Consider the following 24580-nt stretch of genomic DNA (forward strand, 5'->3'; position numbering starts at 1 on the left):
CCAGACACACCAACAGAGGGCACCAGGCAAGCAAACCAGGGACAGTAGGCAAAGGGAAAACAGAGGTGGGCTTCTTGTGTGGGAGGGTTGGAGGATGACCAAAGGGAAGAACCTGGAATGGGGGAAACATGGAAGAAGGAAGTTGGAGGTGAAGCAAAGGGTTCAGCCAGGGCTGTTTGTGGGCACCTGTCAAGTAGCCCTCAATCTCATTTCTCCAGCAGGGAAATCAGCATGGCTGGGCACACCTCTGATGTGTCTTGACAGGAATGCACACAGTGTGGGCAATTCCTGAGCTATATTCTCACTTAGGTACCCAAGATACAGCCACATAGCTCACATCACTGGAGGGTGGCCATGGATGGAAGCAGGCTCTTTAGGAAGGACGGGGCAGGTCGGTGAGGAGGGGAAGTTGTCCTGTATGTGAGTGAGCAGAAGGACATCATGGAGCTCTGCCTAGTGCCAGGTGATGAGCCAGATGAGAGCTGCTGAATGAGGATTAGTGGGCAGAGCAACGTGGATAACGTTGTAGTTGGTGTCTGCTATGGACCAACCATATTAAGAAGAAGCAGCAGATGAGGCCTTCTTCAGACAAGTAGAAGCAGGTTCTCATTTGCAGGCCCTGGTCCTCATGGGGGACATTACCCAGTCAGACATCTGCCTGAGGGGCAGCACAGCAGGGCACAAGACACTCAGGAGGCTTCTGGAGGGCACCATGAACCTCCCAATCATTCAGCGAGAGTGTTAGGAAAGGCAAAGTCCATCTCGATCTCAATCTGGTAATTCAATCTGGACATGAAGGGCATGAAGAAAGGGTTTAAGAACGACACCAGCAGCAAAAGGAAGGCTCGGGAAAATGTGTGCCTGCTGCTAGATGGGTCAGGGGCCCTGGTGACAAACAGCACAGAAAGGGCCAAGAAAGGGCCATGCCTTCTTCCTCTCTGAGTTTACTGGGAAGACCAACCTGCAGGAATGCCAGGCCCCCAGGACCAGAGGAAGGGCAAGGAAGACTTACCCTTGGTGCAGCAGTCTCAGGTTAGGGAACATTTAAAGAAAGTACACGTGCATAAGTCCTTGGGACCTGAGGGGATGCACTGGTGAGTGCTGAGGAAGATGGCTGATGTCACTGCAAGGCCACTTGACATCATGTTGGAAAGGTCATGGGGATTGGGCAAGGTTCCTGAGGACTGGAAGAAAGCAAATGTAAACCCTATCTTTAAGCAGGGCAGGAAGGAGGATGCAGGGAGCTGTCAGCCTGTCTCCCATGATACCCCTGTAGACAAGCGGAGCAAGTATGGACTAGAGAAGTGGAAAATGAGATGGATGGAAAAGTGCCTGAATCCCAGAGGGCTGTGTCCAGTGGCACAAAGTCCAGCTGGAGGATAATCACCAGGGGTGTAGCCCAGGGGTTGATGTGGGTCCCGTTCTATTCAGCCTTTCATTGGAGTCCTGGAGGATGGGACCAGGGGCATCGTGAGCAGGTTTGTGGATGATACAGAACTGGGAGGAGTGGCTGGTACAGCAGCTGGTTGCACTGCCGCTCAGAAGGACGTGGGCAGGCTGGAGAAGTGGGCAGAGAGGAAGCTCATCAAGTTCAACAAAGGGAAAGACAAAGTCCTGCCCCTGGGCAGGCATAATGCCATGGACCAGTACTGGGGGCTGGGGGCTGACTGCCTGGAAAGCAGGTTTCTAGAGAAGGATCAGGGGGTCGTGGTGGCTAACAAGCTGGCCACGAGCCAGCAGTGCGGCTGTGTGGCAAAGCAGGCCGACAGCCTCCTGGGCTGCGTTCAGGAGAGGTTTGCCAGCAGGTGGAGAGAGGTGATCCTTCCCCTCTAGTCAGCACTGCTGAAGCCACGTGTGGAGTGCTGTGTCCAGTGCTGGGCTGCCCAGTACAAGAGAGACATGGAGTGACTGGAGGGAGTCCAGCAAAGGGCCACAAAGATGATGAAGGCACACAAGCATCCTTCAGGAGGAGAGGCTGAGAGAGCTGGGACTGTTTCGCCTGGAGAAGGGAAGGCTCATGGGGATCCTGTCCATGTGTATCAATACCTGACGGGAGGGAATGAAGAAGAGGGAGCCAGGCTTTTCTCTGTGGTGCCCAGTGACAGACAATGGGTAGCAAGGGAAGCACAGGAACTTCCATCCAACCCAAGAAAACTCTTTTCTGCTGTGAGGGTGGTTGATCACTGGAACAGGTTGTCCACAGAGGTTGTGGTGTCTCCATACATGGAGATATTCAAAATCCAGCTGGACCCTGTATTGGGCATCCCGCTCTAGACTAGACTAGGCCATGTCCAGATATGCCACCAAGAAGAGTCAGAAGGAACCAGTGGAGGTGTCTAGTGCTACGCTCTGCTCTGAGCAGGGAGAGCTTGTCCGTTAGATCAGGTTGGTGAGTGCTTTCTCCACTTGAGTTTTGAAGATGTCTGGGCCCCAGACCCAGTACTAATCAACTATAAAGGTGTGTTTTTTTTCCTTAAACCTCATGTGAAATTTCCCTGCCTGCTTCTTGTCCGCATTGTCTCTTGTCCTTGTCTTTCCTTCCTGACTGCCAGACACACCCTCATGCCTACTGTGAGCAAGGACAACAACAACCTTCTCTCCAAGTGTGGCAACACCAGGATCCCCTGTGACTGCACAGCCAGGCATTGTGGCCAGCTCCGAGCAGAGAGACACCCTGGGGGTCCCTGCCTGGGCTCAGAGGAGGGCATGTGGAGACACCCAGCACCTGACACAGAGGGAATGTGGTGGTGCCTGTGGGCTGACACCAAGGCAGCGTTTGGGGCAGAATGGGTGAGCAGAGAAGACCTCCAGCAGCTCCTCTGCATACCTGGTCAGGGAGTAATGCCCTTGGTGGTGCTCCTGAGAGAGGATGGTGGCATGGGAGGGGAGGTACTAAGAGCTGTGGTGCAGGGCACTGGGGCTCAGAACTAGGTCTGGGGTTCCCAGCAGGCAGTGCCAGTGGCTACAGCCCAAAGAGACCCCTGGCCATGGAGAGATCATCAGCGAGTCTTGTCCCAGCTGTGGAGAGCTGCTGTGGCTGCAGAGAGGTTCCTGGGAGTGCTGGGGTCAGTCCTGGCTGCCCTGCACCTCCCAGCCCAGCATGTCTCTTGGGTCTCCGCAGCAATCGCACTGACTGGGGTGACAGCCCTGCCTGGCTGGGGATTGAGGGCAATTTAGGGTTTCCATCAGTGGGGGAGGTTCTTGGAGCATCATGGCTTTTGTTCAGATCCCTGTCCCTGTCCCTGGGCTGGCCCACACCTGCATCCCCACATGTGGCCCTAGACCTCTGCTGGTGCAACCACCACTTGGGACAGGGTGCATTCAGGGCTGGGGAAACATCCTCCCGGCACAGTTCCCACAAGCGACCTCAGTGCCTCATTCCCCTGCAGCCACCCAGCTTTGACTGCCCACCCCAGCACCCTACCCCATCACTGCTTATGGGGGACGATGTGGATCTGGGGGGTCGAAGGGGGGCTCCTGGCAGATGGGCAGGCCCCCCCACCCTCCCCCATTTTCAGTTTCTGAACTGGGGTCCTCCCAAGCACTTTTGGTTTTGGGGGGGTCGATTGATTTGGGGTTCTATGACAGCTGGAAGAGGGAGGGGATGTAGGGGCACTAGGAGCTGGGGGGTGATGGGGGCTATTTGGGGCATCGGTGGGGTAGTGTTGAGTGTCCCTGGGCAGTTGGGCATCAGTTGGTGGTCCTTGGGGGCAGGCCTGGTCTCCCTGTGGGCAATTCTGGGTCCATGGGGGCAGTTTGGGGTCCCATGGCAGGTGGTTTTGGGGTCAGTGAGGAAGTTATGGGTCCCTGCTGTATTTTGGGGGTTTCTGGGAGTAATTTGTGATTCCCTGGGGGCCGTTTGTGGGGTTGTGTTGTAGTTTGGGGGTCCCTGGGATAATCTGGGGGTCTCTAGTTAAATCTATGTGTCCCTGGAGATGTTGGGCATCCCTAGAAAGTGGTGGGCCCCGGGGGAGTTTTGAGGTCCCTGGGACAGTTGGGGAGTCCTGGGGCAGTTGCGGAGTTCGTGGGGTAGGTTGAGGGTCCATAGGGATAGTTTTTGGGGTCCCTGAGGTAATTTGGGGTCCCTGAAAGCAATTCAACTGGTCTTAGGGGTAGTTTGGGGGTCCCTGGGGGCAGTTTTAGACATCCATGGGGTAGTTTTGGGGGTCCCTGGGGATAATTCAAGGAGCTTTAGGGGCAGTTTGGGGGTCCCTGGTGCAGTTTGGAATCAGATGGAGGTCCCTGGGTGCAGTTTGGGGGTCCTTAGGGATGTTGTAGTTCCTTGGGGGTAGTTTTAGGGGTCTCTGGGGTAGTTGGGGGTCCCTTGGGGAAGCTGGGGGGACCCAGGGGCAGTTTGGGCTTCCTGGGGGTAATTTTGGGGGTCCTTGGTATAGGTTGAGAGTTCCCTGTGGTAGTCTGGGGATCCCTGGGACAGTTTTGTCATCAGTGGGGCAGTTTGGAGGTGCCTGGGGGCAATTTAGGGTCCCTGAGGCAGTTTTGGGGGCCCCTGGGTGTAATTCAGCTTCCCTGGGGATAATATGGTGGCCTCTGGGGCAGTTTTAGGGTCCCTGGGGGTAGTCTGGGGGCCCCTGGTGTAATTTTGGGGTAGTTTGGGGGCTCCGCAGGGCAACGTGGGGGTCCAAGGGTGTGCTCCCCCCACCCCCCATGGGAACCCCCCAAAACACTCACCTGGCAGCGCCCCGGATGGGGGGGGTCCCCAAGGACTTCCACCTACCTGCAGGACAGGAGCGGGGGTAAATGGTGGGTATATATAGGGGGTAGCTATGGCGAGGGGTATATATGGAGAGGGGTATATATGGGGGGGTATATATGGGGTGGGGTATATATGGAAACTGTATATATGGGGATATATTTGGAGATTATAAATGGGGAGGGGTATATATGGGGGTCTATATGGAGAGTGTATATATGGGGGTATATACAAAGAGTATATATATGGGGGTGTATAAGGGGCATATATATGGGGAGGGGTGTAAATAGGGTTATAACTGAGGGGCTATAAAAAGGGGGGTATAAATGGGGGCTATAAATGGGGAGGGCTATATAGGGGGTATCTATGGGGAGGGGTGTAAATGAGGTTGTAAAATGGTTAAAAAGAGGGGTATAAATCGGGGTATAAATGGGGGGTACATATGGGGAAGGGTGTATATTGGGAGGGGTATAATGGGGAAGAGTGTATATGGGGGTATATACAGGGAGAGGTATATAGGGGGTATATAGGGGGATATAAACTTGGGGAGGGTAATACATGGTGGGTATATGGGTAGCATAAAGAGGGGGTATAAATTAGGGAGGTATAAATGGCGCTGATACATGCAAGGGCTATAAATGTGGGAGCTATAAATGGGGGTACAAACAAGGGGGTACAAGTGGGGGATACCCCACCCTACCTGGCTGGGGGTGTCCCCCGAAGCAGACAGGGGCTGTCACAGTGACCGGGCCCAAAGTTTGATCCTGCTTTCCCGGGTCTTCTTGCTGACGGGGTTTTTCAGGCAGGGAAAATTAAACCCCAGGGTGAAATACCGTACCACCCCCAATGGTGGGATGGCCCGTGGTCCTCTGGGGTGGGGGGTCCTGGACAAACAGGGTACTGAGGTGGCCACCAGCACCCCCAAAATGTCTAGGGGAGTCAGGGGGATGGGGAAAATGATTGCTGCTCTTTGAGGGACACCAAAATCTTGGGGTTTGAGGGACATCAAGGTCTTGGTGTTGGCGGTGGTCATTGATGGTCCTTGATGAACACCATGATCTAGGGGTCTAGGGTTTGTCATCAATGTTCCTTGAGGGACACCAAGGTCTTGTGGTTTGGGGACAATCATCTCCAGTCCTTGGGCAATGTCTAGGCCTTGGACTTTGGGGACAATCATGTCCAGTCCTTGCGGAACACTAAGGTTTTGGAGTTGCGGATGGTTGTCTCTGGCCTTTGATTTATCTCATGTCATGTCTGAGTAGCTCATAGGCCTGGAGTAGGCCCATGGCATGTGTAGGTGCTTCTTCTAATGTCACTGCTGCCTGAGGAGCTGGGAGGGCAGGAGCAGGCCCATAGTTTCTGTAGGTGGTTTTCAGGTCATTGGTGCCTGAATGGCCGATAGGCCGGGAGCAGGCCAATATCAGAGGTAGATGCTATGACATCCTCTGTGGCTGAGTAGCAGATAGGCCAGGGGCTGTGCATGAGCTTGTGATGTCACTGCTGCCTGAGTAGCTGGTAGGCCAGGAGCTGGCACATAGCTTCTGTAGGTGCTTCTGATGTCACCAAAACAATATTTCGACCATGCCCAAATACGGCTTTTTGGAAGAACCATCATCAGCAGAAGTCCATACACCGCACACACGTGTGACACTGTAACACATGCACACAGAGTGCCAGCAGTAGGAGGGTGTGAGGTCACTGTCAGGATAACCCATGAGCACACAGCAGTGGCAGTGGTCACGTCACCAATGGCACCCCATGGCTGTGGGGCTCGGTGCAGAGCGGCCGTGTGCTGTCACAAGGGCTTCACGGAGGACGGGAGCTGCCCGGCCCCGTGCCTTCGATGCCGAAGGAGCAGCCCCTGCAGCCCTGGCTGGAGCAGTCGGGGTGGGGGTGGCTCGGGGACCCCGCAGGGATGTGCCTGGGCACGGCGCCAGGAGGAAACCACAGACTTCCTGCCTGGGCGCTGCGGGGGGAGCGTGGGGAGTGCTGCGAGGCCACGTGGGCTGTGGTTTGTGCACCTGCAGGCTGGAGCTCCCGATGCGCCCGCGGGGAATAACGGCCCCTCGGTGACACGCTGACAGTCAGGGATCTGTCTGAGCCTCTGGGCTGCACGTCTGCTGCCAGGGCAGGGACATGTCCCAGCTCCGGCTCCTGCGAGGGACCTTCCATGGGGCTCTCCAGGGAAGGAAGGGTGAGCCAGCACTCCTGGGACGGGGCTCTGGCCTGGGCTAAGGCCCTTTCCCAGCTGCTGCTCCCAGCACAGTGGGGTCTGTAGCAGGGGCAGGGGCTGTTTCCCTCCCTTCCTGACACAGCCTCCGGCGCAGCCCCAGCCCTGTGCTTCCCACGGCACGAGGGTGGCTGGACACTCTCACCTTGGGCTCTTGGCTGTGCCTGGCATAGGAGATGCTCAGTGCTCCTGGTTGAGAAAGCAGGGTTGAGGGGGTGAAAAATCCATTTACCCCCACACAAGCAGCCCTGTCCTGTGACGGCCCCCCACCACGGTGACGTGACACCTGTAGCAGAGCCGTCTGTCATATATGGTCATGAATGGCGCTGGAGAAGTTCATTGGAGGGCCGGGCTGTGTCGGAGGGGAGATAGCTCCCGATAATGTCGAAAAAGGCCCTGCTGCTTTGATTGGCTCGTCCTGTAGCTGGGCTGGCATCTGCAGAGATATATTGCCCTCCTGTCGCCATTGTCCCCAGGAGTCCCCAGGAGCCGTGGCAGGGAGTGTGGCAGAGCAGGGATGTGCTGGCAGGGCAGGAGGCTCAGGATGGGCACAGAGGGAGTCCTGTCCCCTCGGATGCTGGGGCTGCTCCTCTGGGTACAGCTGTGCAGCGGTAAGTGCCAGTTCCATTGTCCCCCAGCCCAGGCCCAGCGGGTAGCAGCATGGCCATCGGGATGTGTCCGGGAATGGGGTTTCTTTGCAGGTGCTACTGAGGTGAGGGCCAGAAGGTGCTCAAGTCCATGGAGCCTGTGCCTGCCTGTCTGGGTGGGAGAGAGCATGTCCTTTTCCAGGGCTCCGGTGTTTGGGGCAGCCTGTGCCTGGCTGGACGCAGAGACACCCTGTCCTGGGGTAGCCTTTGGGGACCCCCCGTTCCCCAGCACTGTGCCTCTGGAGCCGGTGGTGGCCTAGCTGGGGATGGCAGCAGGCAGAGATCCCCAGGGCACTGCCAACCTCTGGGGTACCCCAGAGGCTTTGTGTGCTGCTCACTGCCCCCTTGTTCCAGGGGACCCTGAGCCCATGAGGGCAGTTTGTGCCCCGCAGAGAGAAGGGGATGGGGGCATCTGCGTCGAGAGACATCCTTCCTGGGGGGCCTGTCCCAGTGCAGGGCTGGGCTGACACCAGGGGCGAGGAGGGGATGTGGGTGTGGGGATCACTGGAATGGTCTTGGTGGGAACAGGGAAAGCCCTGGGGGTGGGGGTGGGTTTGGATGGTGCCAGGGCAGGTGGTTTGCATGGGAAGCTGCAGGGCTGTGTACACGGGGCTGTTCAGGGGGTGCTGGGCTGGGGAAGAGCGGGTGCCCTGTGCAGGGCTGGGCACAGTGTGCAGGTGTGCGTGGGCAGGGGGCAGGTGGCCGTTGGGGTGGGAGAAGGTGCCTTGTGCGGTGGGATGGCGAATGACCCAGCAGGGCCAGACCTGCACATCCCAAGCCTTGCACAGCCCGTGGGGATAGAAGGGATCCCCGCACCGCACTGGGGACAGCCTGGAGGGGAGAGGGCTCCCACCCTAGCACCTCTGACATGGCCTTGGCAGGGGGTTCCCCCAGACCTGCAGTGCTGCGGCTTGGAGCTCTCCTGACCGGTGCCATGTTGGTGTTTGAAGGGGCTGCAGAGGTGAGGCTGGTGAATGGCGACAACGACTGTGCTGGGAGAGTGGAGGTGAAACATGAGGGCCAGTGGGGGACCGTGTGTGGTGACTACTGGAGCATGAACGACGCGGCAGTTGTTTGTAAGCAGCTGGACTGTGGGTCTGCTGTTGGAGCTCCTCAGTACAGAGGCTTTGGGCCAGGATCTGGCCCCATTTGGCTGGATGATGTTGGCTGTAATGGCACCGAGTTGGCCCTGTCTGACTGCACACACAGAGGATGGGGTGAACATAACTGCATTCATGCTGGTGATGCTGGAGTGATGTGTTCAGGTAAGTGGACAGCCTATTCCCCACTTCTGGGCATGTGACGGGAAAGGAACCTTGGGTGTGCTCTCAGGGAGCAACAAGTGGCCATTACAGCAGTGCCCAATGTGGTCAGTCACACTGCTGAGCTGGGACTGTCATTGCTGGTGTTCTCAGTGCCTGGGAAAAGCCCAGAGGGAGCCTAGCCCAGGCTGAACTAACCCTGCCACAGTGTCTCAGGCCCTCTTCAGTCAGTGTCTTGGGCTGCAGATGAAGTCTCCATCCCTGCCCTGGGGTGTCCACTGATCCCCACTGGTCTCTACGTATTCTGCCAGCTCCCAGACAACAATGCTGAGGGTCCCTGTGCTGGAGAAACCTGGGGTTACTTGCTTGGCACTGCACACCTTGGAGGAAGGGCATGAGATATCTGGTCCCCTGGGTCATTGCCCTTCACAGCCATGAGTACCTCAACTGAATCAAAAGGGTTTTTCAGAGAGCATGAGTGCTGGGCCCTGGGAGAGGAGCAGGGTGGCACACAGCCCTTTCACTGCCTGTCCCCAGGGCTCGGCTGTGTGGTCCAGCCAGCTCCTGCAAGGCTTGGGAGCTTGGCCACTGCCTGACTCTGGCTGCTCCCTTCTGCATCACTGCATGCACAGGCTGGTACTGTGACATCCCTGGGGCTGTGACAGCCCCACGGGGACATAGCCCCATGCAGGCAGCGCTGACCTGCTGCCCAGCCTCTCCTGCCTGCCCATGGTTCCCCACACTGCCCCAAGAAACAGAGGCTTTGGCAGCACTTTCTGACTGTTGTCTGTGCCTGCTGTCACCCTCTGAGCCAGCATGAGCCCAGGGGGACATGCAGGTCTCCTGTCCCTCTGCCTGGACTTTGTCTTGGGACCTGTGCACCTGTGGACAGAGCCCTGTGTGTCTGGCTGAGGACACCCGCTCCAAGCAGGCATCGGAGAGGGCTGGACAGGCACCAGCCATGGTAACTGCTGCAGCATTTCTGTGCTCTGTGACATCTCCCCCTAAAAGCAACCTCCCAACACCCCAGAACAGCCCTGGGAGCAGGGTGCATTTCTGGCTGTGTCAAGGAGATGGTCCTGCCTGGTCGCAAGCTCTGCAGGGGCTGAGCAGGCTGCAGCAGTCATTATCATCTGGGCCAGTTCTCCCGGACCCGAACTGCGCACACCACACTGCAGTGCTGGTGGGACCATGCCGGGCACCACAGGGCACGTTGTGCAGCAGCAGATTGTCCAAGCAGTGCCTGGTGCTGCAACAGACACATACCCTTCGGTGCTGTGATGGTGTAGAGAAGGTGTGCAGGGGGTCTGGTGTGTTTGTGTTACCAAGAGTCCTTCAAGAGCTTCCTCTGGGATGTTCAGTGGGTGGTTTGGTCATGGCTTGCTTGTAGGTGATGCAGGATGTGGTCATGTATCTGTCAGAGGACTCTGGGAACTCCAGTTACTTACTTTGTTCCAGGGTTTGTCCGGCTCGTAGAAGGGAAGAGCCGCTGCTCAGGACGGGTGGAGATCCATGATGGGGACCAGTGGAAAACTGTCTGTGACTCCCACTTTGGTCCCAAAGCTGCTGACGTGGTCTGCAGAGAGCTGCAGTGTGGAGTGGCCCTGCCTGTTGCTGGGGCAGCTCACTTTGGAGAAGGGGTGGGTCCCATGTGGGATGGAGAGCTGCAGTGTGTGGGGAATGAATCCCTCCTCAACTCCTGCCCCAGGGGGTCCCACAGGGACCAGCCCTGCACCCACATGAAGAGCGCTGCTGTCACATGCACACGTAAGGACTCAGGGTGGGGTGTTGAACACTGGGTGAGCTCCAGCCTGAGGGGGGGCAGGTTGTGCCTGTGGAGACAAGGGAACTGGGGTACCTGTTCCCACAGGCTGGCAGAGAGGTGACCTTCCTGGGGCATCCTAGACAAGGGCACGGCTGGGCTGATGCCCGAGGACAAGGAGGGGGCATGGGTTGGGAGGGCTCACTGGCATCATCCTGTTGCACCACAGGGGACACAGAAAGGCGTGAGGGTGGAGGATGAGCTGGGAGATGCCCAGGGCAGGCTGTGGTCCAGGGGAGCTTAGGACCTGGGCAGAAGCAGCAGTGTGTGCTTGGGGGAGCCGTGGTGGGGGCAGGTCTCTTCTCAGGGTGCTAGCTGGGAAGGAACGGGTGCCCTGGGTGGGTATGAGCCGGGGGTCAGTTTGCAGGGGGCATTGGGGTGGAAGGAAGTGCCACAGTCTGTGGGGTGACAAATGACCCAGCAGGGTTGGAGCTGGGCATCCCCAGCCTTGCACAGCCCGTGGGGATAGAAGGGAGCCCTGCACTGCCCTGGGGACAGCCTGGAGGGCAGTGGGCTCCCACCCTGGCACCTCTGGCTCCACCTGAGCAGGGGTTCCCCCAAACGCACAGTGCTGGGGCTCGGCACTGTCTTGACTGGTCCTTTGTCAGTGTTTGAAGGGGCTGTGGACATGAGGCTGGTGAACGGCGACAACCACTGTGCTGGGAGAGTGGAGGTGAAACAACAGGGCCAGTGGGGGACCGTGTGTGGTCACCACTGGGACATGCAGGATGCTGCTGTGGTTTGTAAGCAGCTGGACTGTGGTTCTGCTGTTGGAGCTCCTCGGTACGGAGTCTTTGGGCGAGGATCTGGCCCCATTTGGCTGGATAATGTTGGCTGTAATGGCACCGAGTCTGCCCTGTCTGACTGCCCACATGCAGGATGGGGTGAACATAACTGCATTCATGCTTTTGACGCCGGAGTGATATGTTCAGGTAAGGGGACAGCCTGTTCTCCACCTTTGGGTCTGGGACAAGGGAAGGGACCTGGCTATAACCGCAGGGAGCAACAGGCTAATGTCACAGCAGGGCCCGGTGTGGCTGGTCGAACTGCTGAGCTGGGACTGTCATTGCTGATGTCCTCGGTCCCTGGGAAAAGCCCAGTGGGAACCTGCCCCAGGGTGCCCCTACCCTGCCTGGCCCCCAAGGTGGCTCAGATGAATCCCTCTGCCCTGCCCTGATATGTCTGTTGGTTCCCAACTTTCTCCTCCCTTTCACCCAAGACCCATCTGGCAGCAGTGAGGCCCAGGTCCCCCCATGCCAGAGGCGCCAAGAGTGACTCATGCAGCCACCCACAGCCTCGGGGAAGGGCATGAGATGGATGAGGAATTTTGGGTTGTGCCCCCGGTAGACAAGGGTCCCTTGGCCCAAGCAAAGGTATTGCTTGGAGAGGAGTGCTGGGCTTGGGCAGAGGAACAGGCTGGCACGTGGCACCTCATTCCTCCCCCAGGGTCACCCCACAAGAGCATGTCCAGGGGGACAAAAGCCCGTCCAAGAGTGCTGCCTCGCTGCCCGGCCTCTCGTGTCTGTCCCAGCCTCTGGCTGCCTTGCGCTTTTGGGTTTGCCAGCACTTTACTGGCTCTCCTCTGTACCTGCCCTTGCACTGGGAGCTCGTGTAAGCCCAGGGTTGCTCTTCTGTCCACTCCCCTGCCCTCTGCCCAGATGTTGGCCATGGACATGTGTGCCCAGCAGTGCACTCTGGTCATGCCTGAAGAGCTCTTTCCCGGCAGGTGCCAGAGCGGGAGGCTGGCACAGACACTGACCACAGGTACAGCCTGACTGTGCCTTTGCCCTGTGACATGTCTCATCTACCAGCAGCACCCCAACAGCCCAAGACCCCCCTGGCACGGTGTGCATTTTTGGTGGCACCAAGGAGTTCCTCACGCTGGGCCCTGAGCTTGGTGGGGCAGAGCAGCCTGCAGCAGCCAACAGCGCCTGGGACCATTTCCCCAGACTCCAAGTGCTCTGTCTGCTGCAGTGGCCAGGGACCAGAGCTGGGTAGCCAAGGTCTCTGGGGCAGCAGCAGTTTGTCTGAGAGATTCCTGTGGCTGTGAGTTTGGGAGGGAAGCAAGCCCACAAGTGCTGTGCTGATTTCTGAAGGAGCAGCAGGGGGGGAACGATGTTTTTGTGCCATCAGCACCCCCTGAGAGCAGCTGGCATGGTCATGGGGCTTTTTGCCTTTGACCACCTTAGAGATCAGATGGGACATGATCAGGGGACTGCCAGAGGGTTCTGGGAACACTCAGGGGACCTTGTTAGCTCCAGGATCTGTCTGGCTGGTCAGAGGGAATAGCCCCTACTAAGGATGTACAGTGATACATGATGAGGACTCTGGGAAAACTCTTTGCATCTCACACTTTGATCCCAAAGTTGCCAACATGGTCTGCAGGCTCTGCTGTGGGTCTGCAATAGACACATATCTTTAAGTGCTGTTATGGTGTAGAGAAGGGGTGCAGGGGGTCCTGGATGTGTTTGTGTCACCAACAGTCCCCCAACAGCTTCCTCTGGGCTGTGCAAGGCGCCATTTGGTCATGGCTTGCTTGGAGGTGATGTGGGAACGTGGGCATTTAACTGCCAGAGAGCTCTCAGTTGTTTTGTTTTTCCCAGGATTTGTCCGGCTGGTAGAAGGCAAGAGCCACTGCTCAGGACGAGTGGAGATCCATGATGGGGACCAGTGGAAAACTGTCTGTGACTCCCACTTTGGTCCCAAAGCTGCTGACGTGGTCTGCAGGGAACTGCAGTGTGGTGTGGCCCTGCCTGTCGCTGGGGCAGCTCACTTTGGAGAAAGGGTGGGTCCCATCTGGGATGGAGAGCTGCAGTGTGTGGGGAATGAATCCCTCCTCAACTCCTGCCCCAGGGGGTCCCACAAGGACCAGCCCTGCACCCATATGAGCAGCACTGCTGTCACATGCACACGTAAGGACTCAGGGTGGGGTGTTGAACACCGGGGTTGTGGTGGGGGTCGGGGAAGAGAGCAAGGTCTGTGCTGGGCTGGGCGTGAGGACAGGAGGGCTGATGGGTTGTCTGCAGCATGAAAATAGTGCAGAGGGAGAAGAAAGGCATGCTGTGCCTCTGGCCTCTCCGCCAGCTTCTGAGGGTACAAGAGCACCAATCCACCCTCAGCCCTCCTCCTCTGTCCCCAGAGTACACAGGCTTCAGGCTGGTGAACAGCAGCACGGCGTGTGCGGGGAGGGTGGAGGTCCAGGTGCTGGGGACCTGGGGGACCCTCTGTGCCTCCCGCTGGGATCTCTCGGATGCTCATGTTCTCTGTCGTCAACTCAACTGCGGGTTTGCTGAGTCCCTTCCTGGAGGAGGGCATTTTGGGAGAGGACTCGGACCAGTCTGGAGAGACTCATTCCACTGTGATGGGACTGAAGTCAACCTGGGACAGTGCCCAGTGATCACCCTGGGGGCCTCACCGTGCTCCCATGGGAACAACGCCGCTGTCATTTGTTCAGGTGAGTGCTGGGAAAATGCTGCATTTGCCCCTTGTGTGTGACATGGCCACCCAAAGCAGGGGTCCCATGGCAGTACCAGGCTGAATTTCTGCCTGGAGAAAGCCTTGCGTCCCCAGAAGCCTTCTGGAGGTCTTTGCCTGCTCAGGCTGACCTCTCTGCTGTGGGAGAGCTGAGGACTGAATGGAGGCAGGCACCTGCCCTCAGGGCAGCGGCTTAGGCCCATGCGCCACTGCCAGGCCTGTGCTCCTGTGTTTTTCTCCTGTGGGATGAGCCCAGGACAGGGCTGCGGGGCTCTGCTCCATCCCTCTGGCTGCAGACAACCGCATGCCATCCCCACAGAGACCCCTGCAGAGCCTCATCCCACCACCCAGGCAGGAGCTGCCTGGGTGCCCCCAGCAGCAGCAGAGCTGGGTCTGAGCTGGAGAGCAGGCACGGGCTTTGCCCTCTCCTCTTGTCAGCACAAGGCTCAGACTTGTCCTGTTTGGTTGGAAAATTCCCCCTTGCCCTCCTCCCTGAAGGGTGCCATGCTCCCCAGTGCTGCCGATGGCTGTGGCATCTCTGCTCTCCCCAGGCTCAGCCGGCTTTGCATCCCTGCGGCTGGTGGGTGGAGGGAGCCGGTGCGACGGGCGAGTGGAGATCTTGCAGCGCGGGACGTGGGGCAGAGTCCTGGATGACCAGTGGGACGTGCAGAAGGCCAACGTGGTGTGCCGGCAGCTGCAGTGCGGACAGGCAGAGGCAGCCTACAACCCCCCAAAGCCTGAGCGAGGGACAGGCCCCGTAGGGCTGCGAGGGGTCCGGTGCACAGGGAATGAGACCAAGCTGACCCTCTGCAACACCTCCCTGCCCGAGAGTGCACTGGCGGAAGGGGTTGCAGAGGACGTGGGAGTCATTTGCTGGGGTGAGCGGCAATGCATGGGCCCCCCAGATGATGGGTTGTGTGGGTAGCCATGCCCTGACAGCCACTGGGGTTTCTCCCCACTGCAGGGAGCCGGCGGGTCCGTCTGGTGAACGGGTCTGGGCGCTGCGCCGGGAGAGTGGAGATCTACTACCAGGGCAGCTGGGGGACCATCTGCGATGACGACTGGGACCTGGCTGATGCTGCTGTCGTTTGCCACCAGCTGGGCTGTGGAGGGGCAGTGGAGGCGGCCAGCTCTGCTCGGTTTGGGGAAGGCTCTGGGCAGATCTGGCTGGATGGCGTGACCTGCTCTGGGGACGAAGCTGCTCTCTGGGACTGCCCTGCCAGGCCCTGGGGGCAGCACGACTGCGGGCACAAAGAGGATGCGGGAGTCATCTGCTCAGGTCTGTGCTGGCAGCTCTGGTGGGAGTCTGGTTTGAGGGGAAGCCAGGACGTGGGGAGAGCCGGGCGTGGCCAAGGCTGTCCCTGGCTGCCTGTGAGACCCTGCCTGGGGCTGTCCTATGCACACCCATGCACGGGCACCCTCAGTCCCTCTGGGGGTCCCTGGGGAGCTCAGCCGTCCCCGAGTGTTAGCAGGAAGGGCAGGGGTGTCTGTGCATCAGGGACTTCTCTCTGTCCCCGGGTGCAAGGGGCACGTGCTGGCCCTGCCCCTGCCTGGCTGAGGGCCTGGGGAGTGCAGAGGTGTCCTGGCTCCCACAGCCCCACACCAGCCTCTTCCCCCTTCCTGCCTTTCCTCCCAGAGTTCCTGGCCCTCAGGCTGCAGAACAGCGACGGCTGCTCCGGGCGCCTGCAGGTTTTCTACAACGGGACGTGGGGGAGCATTTGCTCCAACTCGATGACTCTCAGCACGGTGTCGCTGGCATGCAAGGAGCTGGGCTGCGGGGACAGAGGATCCCTGGAAAGACGCCTGCCCTATGGCAAGGTGTCTGGCCCTGCGTGGCTGGATAATGTGCAGTGTGGGGAGAAAACCAGCTCCTTCTGGCAGTGTCCTTCCACTGCCTGGGACCCGCAGTCATGTGAAGACCTGCGAGATGAGATCCACATCACCTGCGATGGTAACTCTGAGCCACTCGGGCACAGTGTCACCCCAGCTCCTGCTCCCCTCTATGCACAGCCAAATGCAGAGGGGCTATTCCTTTCCATGTCAGACCCTTCTGCTGCCAGTGGCACAAACATGACCAAAGCCACACATATCCAGCAGCAGTTGTCACCCAGGTTGCCAGCAGCACGTGGGGGAGGCAGAGGCATCTCCAGGGGAGGTCTCAGAAGAGTTCAGACAGGCTTCAGAAGAGCCTCCCCTCCATAGACACACTACTGCTGCTCTGTGAACCAGGGACCTCTAGGGGCTGAGCAATCAGGGTCCCCCCAGTCCTGCGCATGTCCCCTGAATGACCGGGCTTCAGTTGCTGCCATGACCAAGATGGTACAGGGAGGCACAAGAAGAGCTCAGCCTCGCTCTCTTCTGCACCATCCCACACAGCAGCCCCTTCACTTCAGGGTTTCTTTCTTCAGGGGCACGCCCAGAAATGTCCCCGGAGCCATTGGCCCCATGCCCCAACTCCACGAGCTGCACAGGTATTGAGCTGCTCCTCTGTGTACCCTTCTTGTGTGGCAGGGCTCTGCCTGCTGTCTCAGTGCCATGGGAGGTCTTTGCCTTCTCCAGACAGGGAGAAGATTCGTGCCGTGGGAGGCGAGGACGGGTGCTCGGGCAGAGTGGAGGTGTGGCACCGTGGCTCCTGGGGGACGGTGTGCGACGACTCCTGGGACATGCGGGATGCCGAGGTGGCGTGCAGGCAGCTGGGCTGTGGTCCTGCGGTGTCTGCCCTGAATGAGGCTGCATTTGGGATGGGGCAAGGCCCCATCTGGCTGGAGCAGGTGGAGTGCCGGGGGACAGAGCCATCCCTGCAGGACTGCTGGGCCCGGCCTGGGGATGGCGGTGCTTGCCGGCATAAGGAAGACGCTGCCGTGCGCTGCTCAGGTGAGCGGCAGGGCTGGGACCCCTTGCTGGAGTAATGGCAGGGACCTGGGGAAGGTGTTTTGTCAATTGGTCCTGGCATGGCCCCTGACCTCCCAAGAGCAAGAGCGTTCCTGCAGAGTGCAGGAGCCTGGTGCCAGGCAGGGAGCAGCCTGGGTGGAACTGGGTGTCCTCTGGGCACTGCCCGTGGGGCCCTAAAGCCCCAGAGTTCTCCCCTGGGCTGCCTGTCCCACCTGGGCTGTCTGCCGCCCAGAGCAGAGGCCCTGGGCCCTGGCCTGGCCTCCCTTTCTAGCACTACTGGAGGGGCAATTTGGGTGGGATGTGTGAGGGACATCTACAGACACACAAGCGGTCTGTTGGGAAGGAGGCTCCCCGATACCTGCACACCCACCCTCTCAGTACAGCTCTCCTTTTCCTCCTCTGCAGCTCCACCCAGGACAGCAGCCTCCACAACCCGACCAGGTAACTGGTCCTCTTGCCTGAGGCTGGGTATCCCTGGGGCCAGGCTGTGACCCGCAACTGGATGGAAGTGGCTCCTTACTGTGCTGTGAAAATCCCAGGAGGAGGCACTGGGGTGGTGGTGGTGGAATTGGGGAGGGTTGGAATGTACTCAGCAGGGTGGAAGCTTGCCCATCAGTCCCCCCTGGGACCCTTCACCCCCTCCTGCCTTGTGTGATGGGCGTCAGGGCTGGTGCTGTCCCCTCCTCTCCCACGCCTGGTGCTGCCCCTTCCATGTTCTTGCCCATACAGGTCCCATGCGGGGCCGTTTCACCAGCAGCAGGAGACTCTCTGTGCCCGTCATCATCTGCATCATCCTGGGGGCCCTCCTCTGCCTGCTCCTGGCCCTCCTGGCTGGGCAAGTGCTAAGGGCCAGGTCGGGACGCAGAGGTGGGTCCTTCCACAGCAGTCCCAGGGGGAGACGCCTCCTCCAAGGGCTGTGGGGTGCTGTGGGGTGTCAGTGAGGGGCACAGGCAGAGCTGGAGGGGATGAGACTGTGTGCTGCCACCTGTCCCATGCACCGCCCCATTGACTGCCTGGCCATGGGGCACCAGCAGCAAGGGTTAGAGAGAGCCCAGAGGCATGGGGGGCTAGCACTGGGGCAAGGAGAGAAATGGCAGACTGGGGACGGCCAAGGCTGGCAGTGCTCTGGGTAGTGCTGGAAGGGGTTCTGGGGCAACAGAGATGACAGCAGGCGTGTGGGGCAGTAGGGTCCATCTCCGAGGTGTCAGGTCCCCAGCCTGTCCCTCTGCCCAGCCCTGCCCACCCCATGGCAGGGCAGGGGCCCTGCTGTAGACCCCTGGGGCAGATAGGGAGCAGCTCCAGGTGGAGAGAAAACATGGGAGCTGGTACAGGGTCAGACAAGGGGTGCATGTCCCAGGGGCCAGAGGGGCATGAGCGCTGTCTCTGAAAGGATGATGCAAGGGTGATGCTGCCCCAGATGATCTCCACAGCAACATTGCCTTCACTGGGGGTGCTGCAGCCGTGCCTGGACAGTGCAGTGGGGCTGTGCTGTCAGACCAGTCCTGGGCTGGCCCAAGCAAGAGGTCTGGGGAGCACAGTGGGATCCCATCACCCCTCTGCCTCTCCCTGTGCCAGCCCTGCCTCTGTCCCCAGGCTCCAGGAGAGCTCAGGAGCTCTTTCCCGAGGCCGTGTACGAGGAGATCGGTTACAGCCCAGTGTGGGAGAAGCAGGCGAGGTTTGGTCGCTCAGGTGGGTGTGGGTCCTCCCTGGAGGCACATCTGCAGGACACTTTCCCCTGGTCCCAACCCAGAGATGATCCCCTGAAGCCCCCCACACTGTGGTCCCTGCAGCGCTGGGGCCGTGTTGTCTGTGTGGGAGCATCCAGGGTGTGGGTCCAGGAGAGGAGCTTTCTCCCCACCATCTTTGCCCGTCCCAGCTGCACAGCCCCTCTCTTCCTGCCCCTGCACCCCATGTGACACCTGAGGAGTGAGGGAAGGGGCTGTCCTAGGGCAGCTCTGGGAGCACCTTTGAGGCAGTGTTTGTCCTGGGGGAGCCGGTTAAATTCCCCACCATCCTCCTCATGCCGCCCCAGCTCTGTGGGTCCCCCTTCCCCAGCAGCGCTGACCATGAGACAGGTCAGTGGGGCTCGCTCCATACCACCTGCTGTGCTTCTCTCCAGGCTCCTATGCAGAGGAGTCCCTGAGCCAGCTGCAGCCCTACCCTGGGGACACCGAGGAGGAGGATGATCTGAGATCAGCACCAGGTAATGGAGACAGGAAGGTGTTGGTCTCCCTGTAGACATGTGATGGATAGAGGTGTCATTGAGTGTCACCATGAGAGATGGGGAGGACATGGGGGTCTCCTGTGGTGCTGCCAACACCAGTGTCTCGACCCTGTGTTTCCATGTGCGTCGTCCTATCCTCTGCTCTGCAGGACATATCTTCTCACTGTCAGCACCTCCCCTCTCCTTTCAGATATTCTTGTTGTGCCTGGAGGCGACCCAGCAGATGGCTATGATGATGCCAAGGAGGTTCCTGACTTAGGGGAGGGTGCTGCTCCTGAGCAGGGAGCTTGGGAAATGCCCAGGGAGCCTGGAGCAGGGCCCAGGGATGCACTCGGAGGTGAGAGGGAAAGATAGCGCTGCTGGTTCCTGGGGTGCCATCCCTGGTGCCACCCATGTCGCTATGGTCCTGACACCCAAACCTCCTGGGGAGGCGGAACCTGCCGCGGGAGTTTTCCTTGGAGGGACTGTGGGTGGGAGAAGGAGCCGAATGTGGTGAGGAGCAGGGAGGAAGGTGATGTACAGACCCCATTGGCCAACTGCACTGTCCTGCCTTGCTGCTTGCAGGGGGCAGCCTGTGCTCCCAGAGAAGTGCTGGGGTCCCTGGAGCTGAAGGAGACACCTTGTCCCTGTCCCTGGGGAGCATGGGCTATGATGATGCTGAAGAGGTGTCTGTGGCACATCCCCATGAGGACACAAAGGCTGTGACACCACAGCTTGGTGCACAAAAGTCCCTGAGCCCCAGGCCAGGAGAGCCCATCCCTGCTGTGCAGCTGGGTGCAGCCAGGAGGGAGGAGAGCTCTGTGCAGCTGGGAAAGCTGTGAGCACCAGGGAAACATCTCCCTTTACCACGGGCAGCAGAAACCGCCTGCCGTTTCCTCTATTTTTATTCCCGCTTTTACACTGTGCGTCCATATTGGTTCTTATTAAAAGTCTCTGAGGGCTTTGACCCAGAGCTGGGGCTTGCCTGCCCAGGTGTTGGGTCACCTCCCTGAGGCTGATGAGGGGGAGCAGAGAACGATGACACAGTGGTAGGCAAGGGGCGCATCTCAGGGACAGCAGGCTCGGGGTCAGGCTGTGGGGCTGCGAGAGCCCATGGTCCCTGGGGAATAATCCTGCTGCTCACCCCAAAACACCCCAGCCATCCCCAGGGGGGATCATGGCCCACGGATTACCTCCCACAATGGTGAGGATGCAGCTCTGCTCCCCACTGCCCCAGCACAGGGTGCACAGCCACTTTCTGGGACACACGGTCTGAGATTCCCTCTCCTCATGCTCTGCCAGGAGCCCAGTCTCCAGGGGCTGTTCCATGGGCTCCAGCCCACACCTGCCTGAGGCTGAGGAGTCAGGGCAAAAGCAGCCCTGGAGATGCTGGGGATTGAACCCAGGACATCCCACATGCGAAGCAGGCGCTCTGCCACTGAGCTACATCCCCTTGACACCTGCCAGCAGGAGAGACACTCTCCTCCCGTGATGTGTCTATGACAAGCACAGTCCTGTTGTCCCCTGCATGCCCAGGGACCCTCTGCAGAAAACAGCACTTGAACCCTTCTGAGGTGGGCAAGCTGGGACTGCCTCTGTGCTGGGGCCTGATCCTGGCACAGGGCTGCACTGCAGAGTGCTGCCCCTTCAACGCCTCAGCAGGGCAATGGGGCAGAAGGAGGCTCTTGCTGCAGGTGCTGCTCCCACGCTCTGGCCCACTGCGGGATGGGTCGATGGAGAGGAGAAAACCCCTTCCCCTGAGCCTCCTCTGCCACCCAGGGCAACAGCCCTCTGTGCCACATCTGTCCCCAACTCCACAGCAGGAGCAGTGCAACAGGGTGAGGGAAATGCCCTGCCTGGGGTGAGGTGCCTGCAGGCTCCGATGGCATCCCACAGCATGCTGTGGAGGGGACGTGGTGGCAGAAATCTTATACCCCCTTCTCCAGGCACCAGGCCTCCCCCTGCAGCCCTCTGTTCCCCAGCATCCCTCGAGGTGACTTGAAGAGCAGGCTTCCATCTGCATGGGGTGAGCATGTGGGTTGGGCTCAGGGACCTTCCCATTCCTTCAGCACTGATGACTGTCCTGGCAGCAAAGCCCTGGGACAGCCCTGGCTGGGGTCTCTGTGGCAGGGTGGGTGAGTGTGTTCAGCTGGTAACTCAAAGGCTGATGGTTTGACCACATGCAGGGATGGTGTCCTCATGGTGGCACAGCTGGGACAATTGTGTTGCCCAATGCCATAGATTTTTCCCTGCTGAGCCCCTGCCTGGCATGGGGGTTTGGGGGAATCAAAAGCAGACCACAGTGCCTGTGAACTTCTGGAGTGGTTGAGTGGAGTTAAGGGGATGGACTGCTCACCTCTTCTGCTTTGCACACATGACCCCAAAACCCATCCTCAGCAATGACTCTCCCATTCTTGCTCAAGAAAGGCCTAGAAGGACTCTTCTGGAGCAGTGATAATCCTGCAGGCACTACCCCTGCGGACAGGCATGTTCAAGCTCGTGCTCAAAGCTGACAAGACAGTAACTGTGCTTGGACAGACAGTCTCTCCCTCTCACCACCTCTCACTTGCGCTCAGTCACAACAAAAGGCAGACTTCTCTGCAGGTGCATCCCTAAGGAGCCAGCTGTGAGGCAGCAGAACTGCACGGGGTTAGAACATGCACGTTGCTGTGCGACTGTAGTCCAGCACGTGCCATTCTTTGGACTGACTGGGGAGAGGCTGAGACTGGAGACAGAGGGAGATGTGCTGGGTCACAGCTGTCACTGTGTTCCTGGGGGGCGAGCAGGGCTCTGTAGCAGCAAGAGGTTGCAAGAGGGGAGCCCAGCAGCTTGTTGGAGCTCATGAGCAGGTCTTTCTTCCTCTGTGCAGGGACTGATGGCTGTGAGGGGCTGCAGCTGCTCTAGCCAGTGCAGTCTGGTGGGTGAGTCTATTTGGGCACGGCTTTGCCAGCTGTCCTTGACACATCAGAGGTCTCGCTGTGACAGACCTCTGGAGGGAGGATGCTGCCATTCAGGCCTCATCTCCAGGGAGTGGATCTCCCTGGGACTGGGGTCACAGTGGCCTCCCCCATGGGCAGTATGCTCTGGTCTGCAAGCTGAGGTCCAGGTGAAGGATGTGTGTGAGGAGGGGAGCAGTCTGTGCACCATCAAGACTGACAAAGAGGAGAGAGACGAGGTCTTTGCAGAGACCCCATAAAGGAAAGGTGCCAATTGCTGTGGAGCAGGGAAGGAGGGACAGATGGAGAGCACCCCAAAGAAGCACTGAATGGAGAGTCCTGTTGAGGCGAAGGCTGGGGACTTGTGCAGCAAGAGGAAGGCTCCTTCTAACCCACAGATCTGCAGCTACCGTGCAGGGGCAGTGCTCTGGCAAGAGGTGAAGGAGCAAGGAGGGCCAGGGTAGGCTGGAAGAAGCAGGCAGGCTCTGCAGAAAACTGAGCGAGGATACCACTGTATCAGCCCAGGGCTGAACCAGGGACCTTTAGATCTTCAGTCTAATGCTCTGCCAGCTGAGCTACTTCAGCCCTGCCCCAGCAGCCCTTGTCCCAATTCCACCCCTGCCAGGCCACAGGCTGACACACATGAGGAGCATTCCTTGGGGAGGGTCCCAGGGAAGAGCTGTTCCTGGCCCTGGGCACAGGGACCTGTCCTCTCCCTGCCTCCATGGCCAGGTGGGCTCCAGATTTGGGTGGAGGCCAGCTTACACTGGGCATGCCAAAATGTGTGTGGGACTTCAGTCCAAACGTGACAGTGGCAAAGCAGGTGGGCAGGCCAGGCATGTGTAACTGCAGAGGCTGAGGGTGGAAGAAGTGTGGGGCTCTTGGAAGACCTTATCTCCTTCCCCATGGAAGGCCTCCTCCCCACCCTATTTTCCCCAGCTGAACTTCACTCCTTTATTCCCAACTCTTCTACCTCCTCCCCTCTGAGCAGCGCTAGGCCATGGGGAATGGGGGTTGCGGTTAATCCAGAACACTTCCTGCCTGCTGCTCCTTCCTTCTCCCACTTTTCCCATGGGGTCCCTCCTACAGGCTGCAGTCCTTCAAGATGAACCTGCTCCACTCTGTGCTCTCCACAGGCCACAGTTCTTTCAGGAATTACCCAAATTCTCCAGCATTGCGTCCTCCACGGACTGCAGGGCTTACCTTGTCCACCATGGTCTTCTCCATAGACTGCAGGAAAATACCTGCTGTGCTGTGGTATTCTGCTTGGGCTGCAGGGGAATATCTGCTCTGGTGCCTGGACCACCGAGGGGGTGGTTCTCCTCCTTCTTCATTGACCATAGTGTTGCAGGGCTGTTTCTTACATGTTTTTTTTCCACTAACTCCTATTCCAGTCTGGCACTTGTGCCCCTTCTTAAATACATTTTCACACCCGTTCCACCAGCTTTGTTGCTGGGCTCAGTTTTGGCCAGCGGTGGGTCTATTTTGGAGCTGTCTGGACCCAGCCCTGTCTGGCATGGAGGCAGCCCTTGGTCTTCTCTCACAGAGGTCACACATGCAGCCTCCTCGCTACCAAACCCTGGTCATGGACACCAATGCACTGTGTAAATCTTTGCCTTGCTAAATGGTGTCCCCTGCTCTTCCCTCATCAAGAAATCCAGCCTAGTTGCTGGGGAGGAAGAGAGAGCAAGAGAGAAGGCCTTGATGCTGTGAAAGCACTCTTCCGCAAATAGCTACAACACTGGTGTATTATAACACTGTGGTCACTGTCCTGGTTTTGGCTGGGATAGAGTTAATTTTCTTCTTGTGGGGGTGGTTACAGCAATGGAAGCAGAATAATTGGCAGCACAGAGGCAAACCCATCTGGGCTGCAGCATTGTGGCAAAATATTGCTGCCTGTGTAGAGAACCTGGTGGTAAAAGTATGTCACGTAGATGCTCACATACCCAAGAGTCGGGCCACTGAGGAACATCAAAACAACCAGCAGGTGGATCAGGCTGCTCAGATTGAAGTGGCTCAGGTGGATCTGGACTGGCAACATAAGGGTGAATTATTTATAGCTCGGTGGGCCCATGACACCTCAGGCCATCAAGGAAGAGATGCAACATATAGATGGGCTCACGATTGAGGGGTGGGCTTGACCATGGACACTATTGCATGGGTCATCCATGAATGTGAAACATGCACTGCAATTAAACAATCCAAGTTGTTAAAGCCTCTGTGGTATGGAGGGCGATGGCTGAAATATAAATATGGGGAGGCCTGGCAGATCGATTATATCACACTCCCACAAACCCACCAAGTGCTTACAATGGTGGAATCAACCACCGGATGGCTGGAAACATATGCTGTGCCCCATGCCACCGCCCGGAACACTATCCTGGGCCTTGAAAAGCAAGTCCT

At 58.7% G+C, this 24580-nt stretch overlaps 1 protein-coding gene and 1 non-coding gene across 2 annotated transcripts; one reads left to right on the top strand and one right to left on the bottom strand.

Annotated features, from left to right (window-relative positions):
- The first annotated feature begins 14669 nt into the window (after window positions 1-14669).
- Window positions 14670-17529, top strand: LOC142403574 (scavenger receptor cysteine-rich type 1 protein M130-like). Its single transcript, XM_075489821.1, has 4 exons — window positions 14670-15024; window positions 15111-15425; window positions 15783-16097; window positions 17444-17529. Exons 1-4 carry the CDS (start codon window positions 14670-14672, stop codon window positions 17527-17529), a joined length of 1071 nt encoding a protein of 356 aa, XP_075345936.1.
- A 3093-nt stretch (window positions 17530-20622) lies between these two features.
- Window positions 20623-20694, bottom strand: TRNAA-CGC (transfer RNA alanine (anticodon CGC)). The gene has a single exon. It is a non-coding gene; the product is annotated as a tRNA-Ala (tRNA).
- Between the last annotated feature and the right edge of the window lie 3886 nt (window positions 20695-24580).

The sequence above is a fragment of the Mycteria americana genome, unplaced genomic scaffold (genome assembly GCF_035582795.1).
Source record: "Mycteria americana isolate JAX WOST 10 ecotype Jacksonville Zoo and Gardens unplaced genomic scaffold, USCA_MyAme_1.0 Scaffold_39, whole genome shotgun sequence".
NCBI lineage: Eukaryota > Metazoa > Chordata > Aves > Ciconiiformes > Ciconiidae > Mycteria > Mycteria americana.

What these genes read in the sequence shown, in the direction of transcription:
- LOC142403574 (XM_075489821.1), top strand. Translation starts at nt 14,670, where the DNA reads ATGGCTGTGGCATCTCTGCTCTCCCCAGGCTCAGCCGGCTTTGCATCC. An exon ending in CGTGGGAGTCATTTGCTGGG is followed by an intron (nt 15,025 to 15,110) that starts GTGAGCGGCAAT and finishes TCCCCACTGCAG; the next exon opens with GGAGCCGGCGGGTCCGTCTG. An exon ending in GATCCACATCACCTGCGATG is followed by an intron (nt 16,098 to 17,443) that starts GTAACTCTGAGC and finishes CCTCCTCTGCAG; the next exon opens with CTCCACCCAGGACAGCAGCC.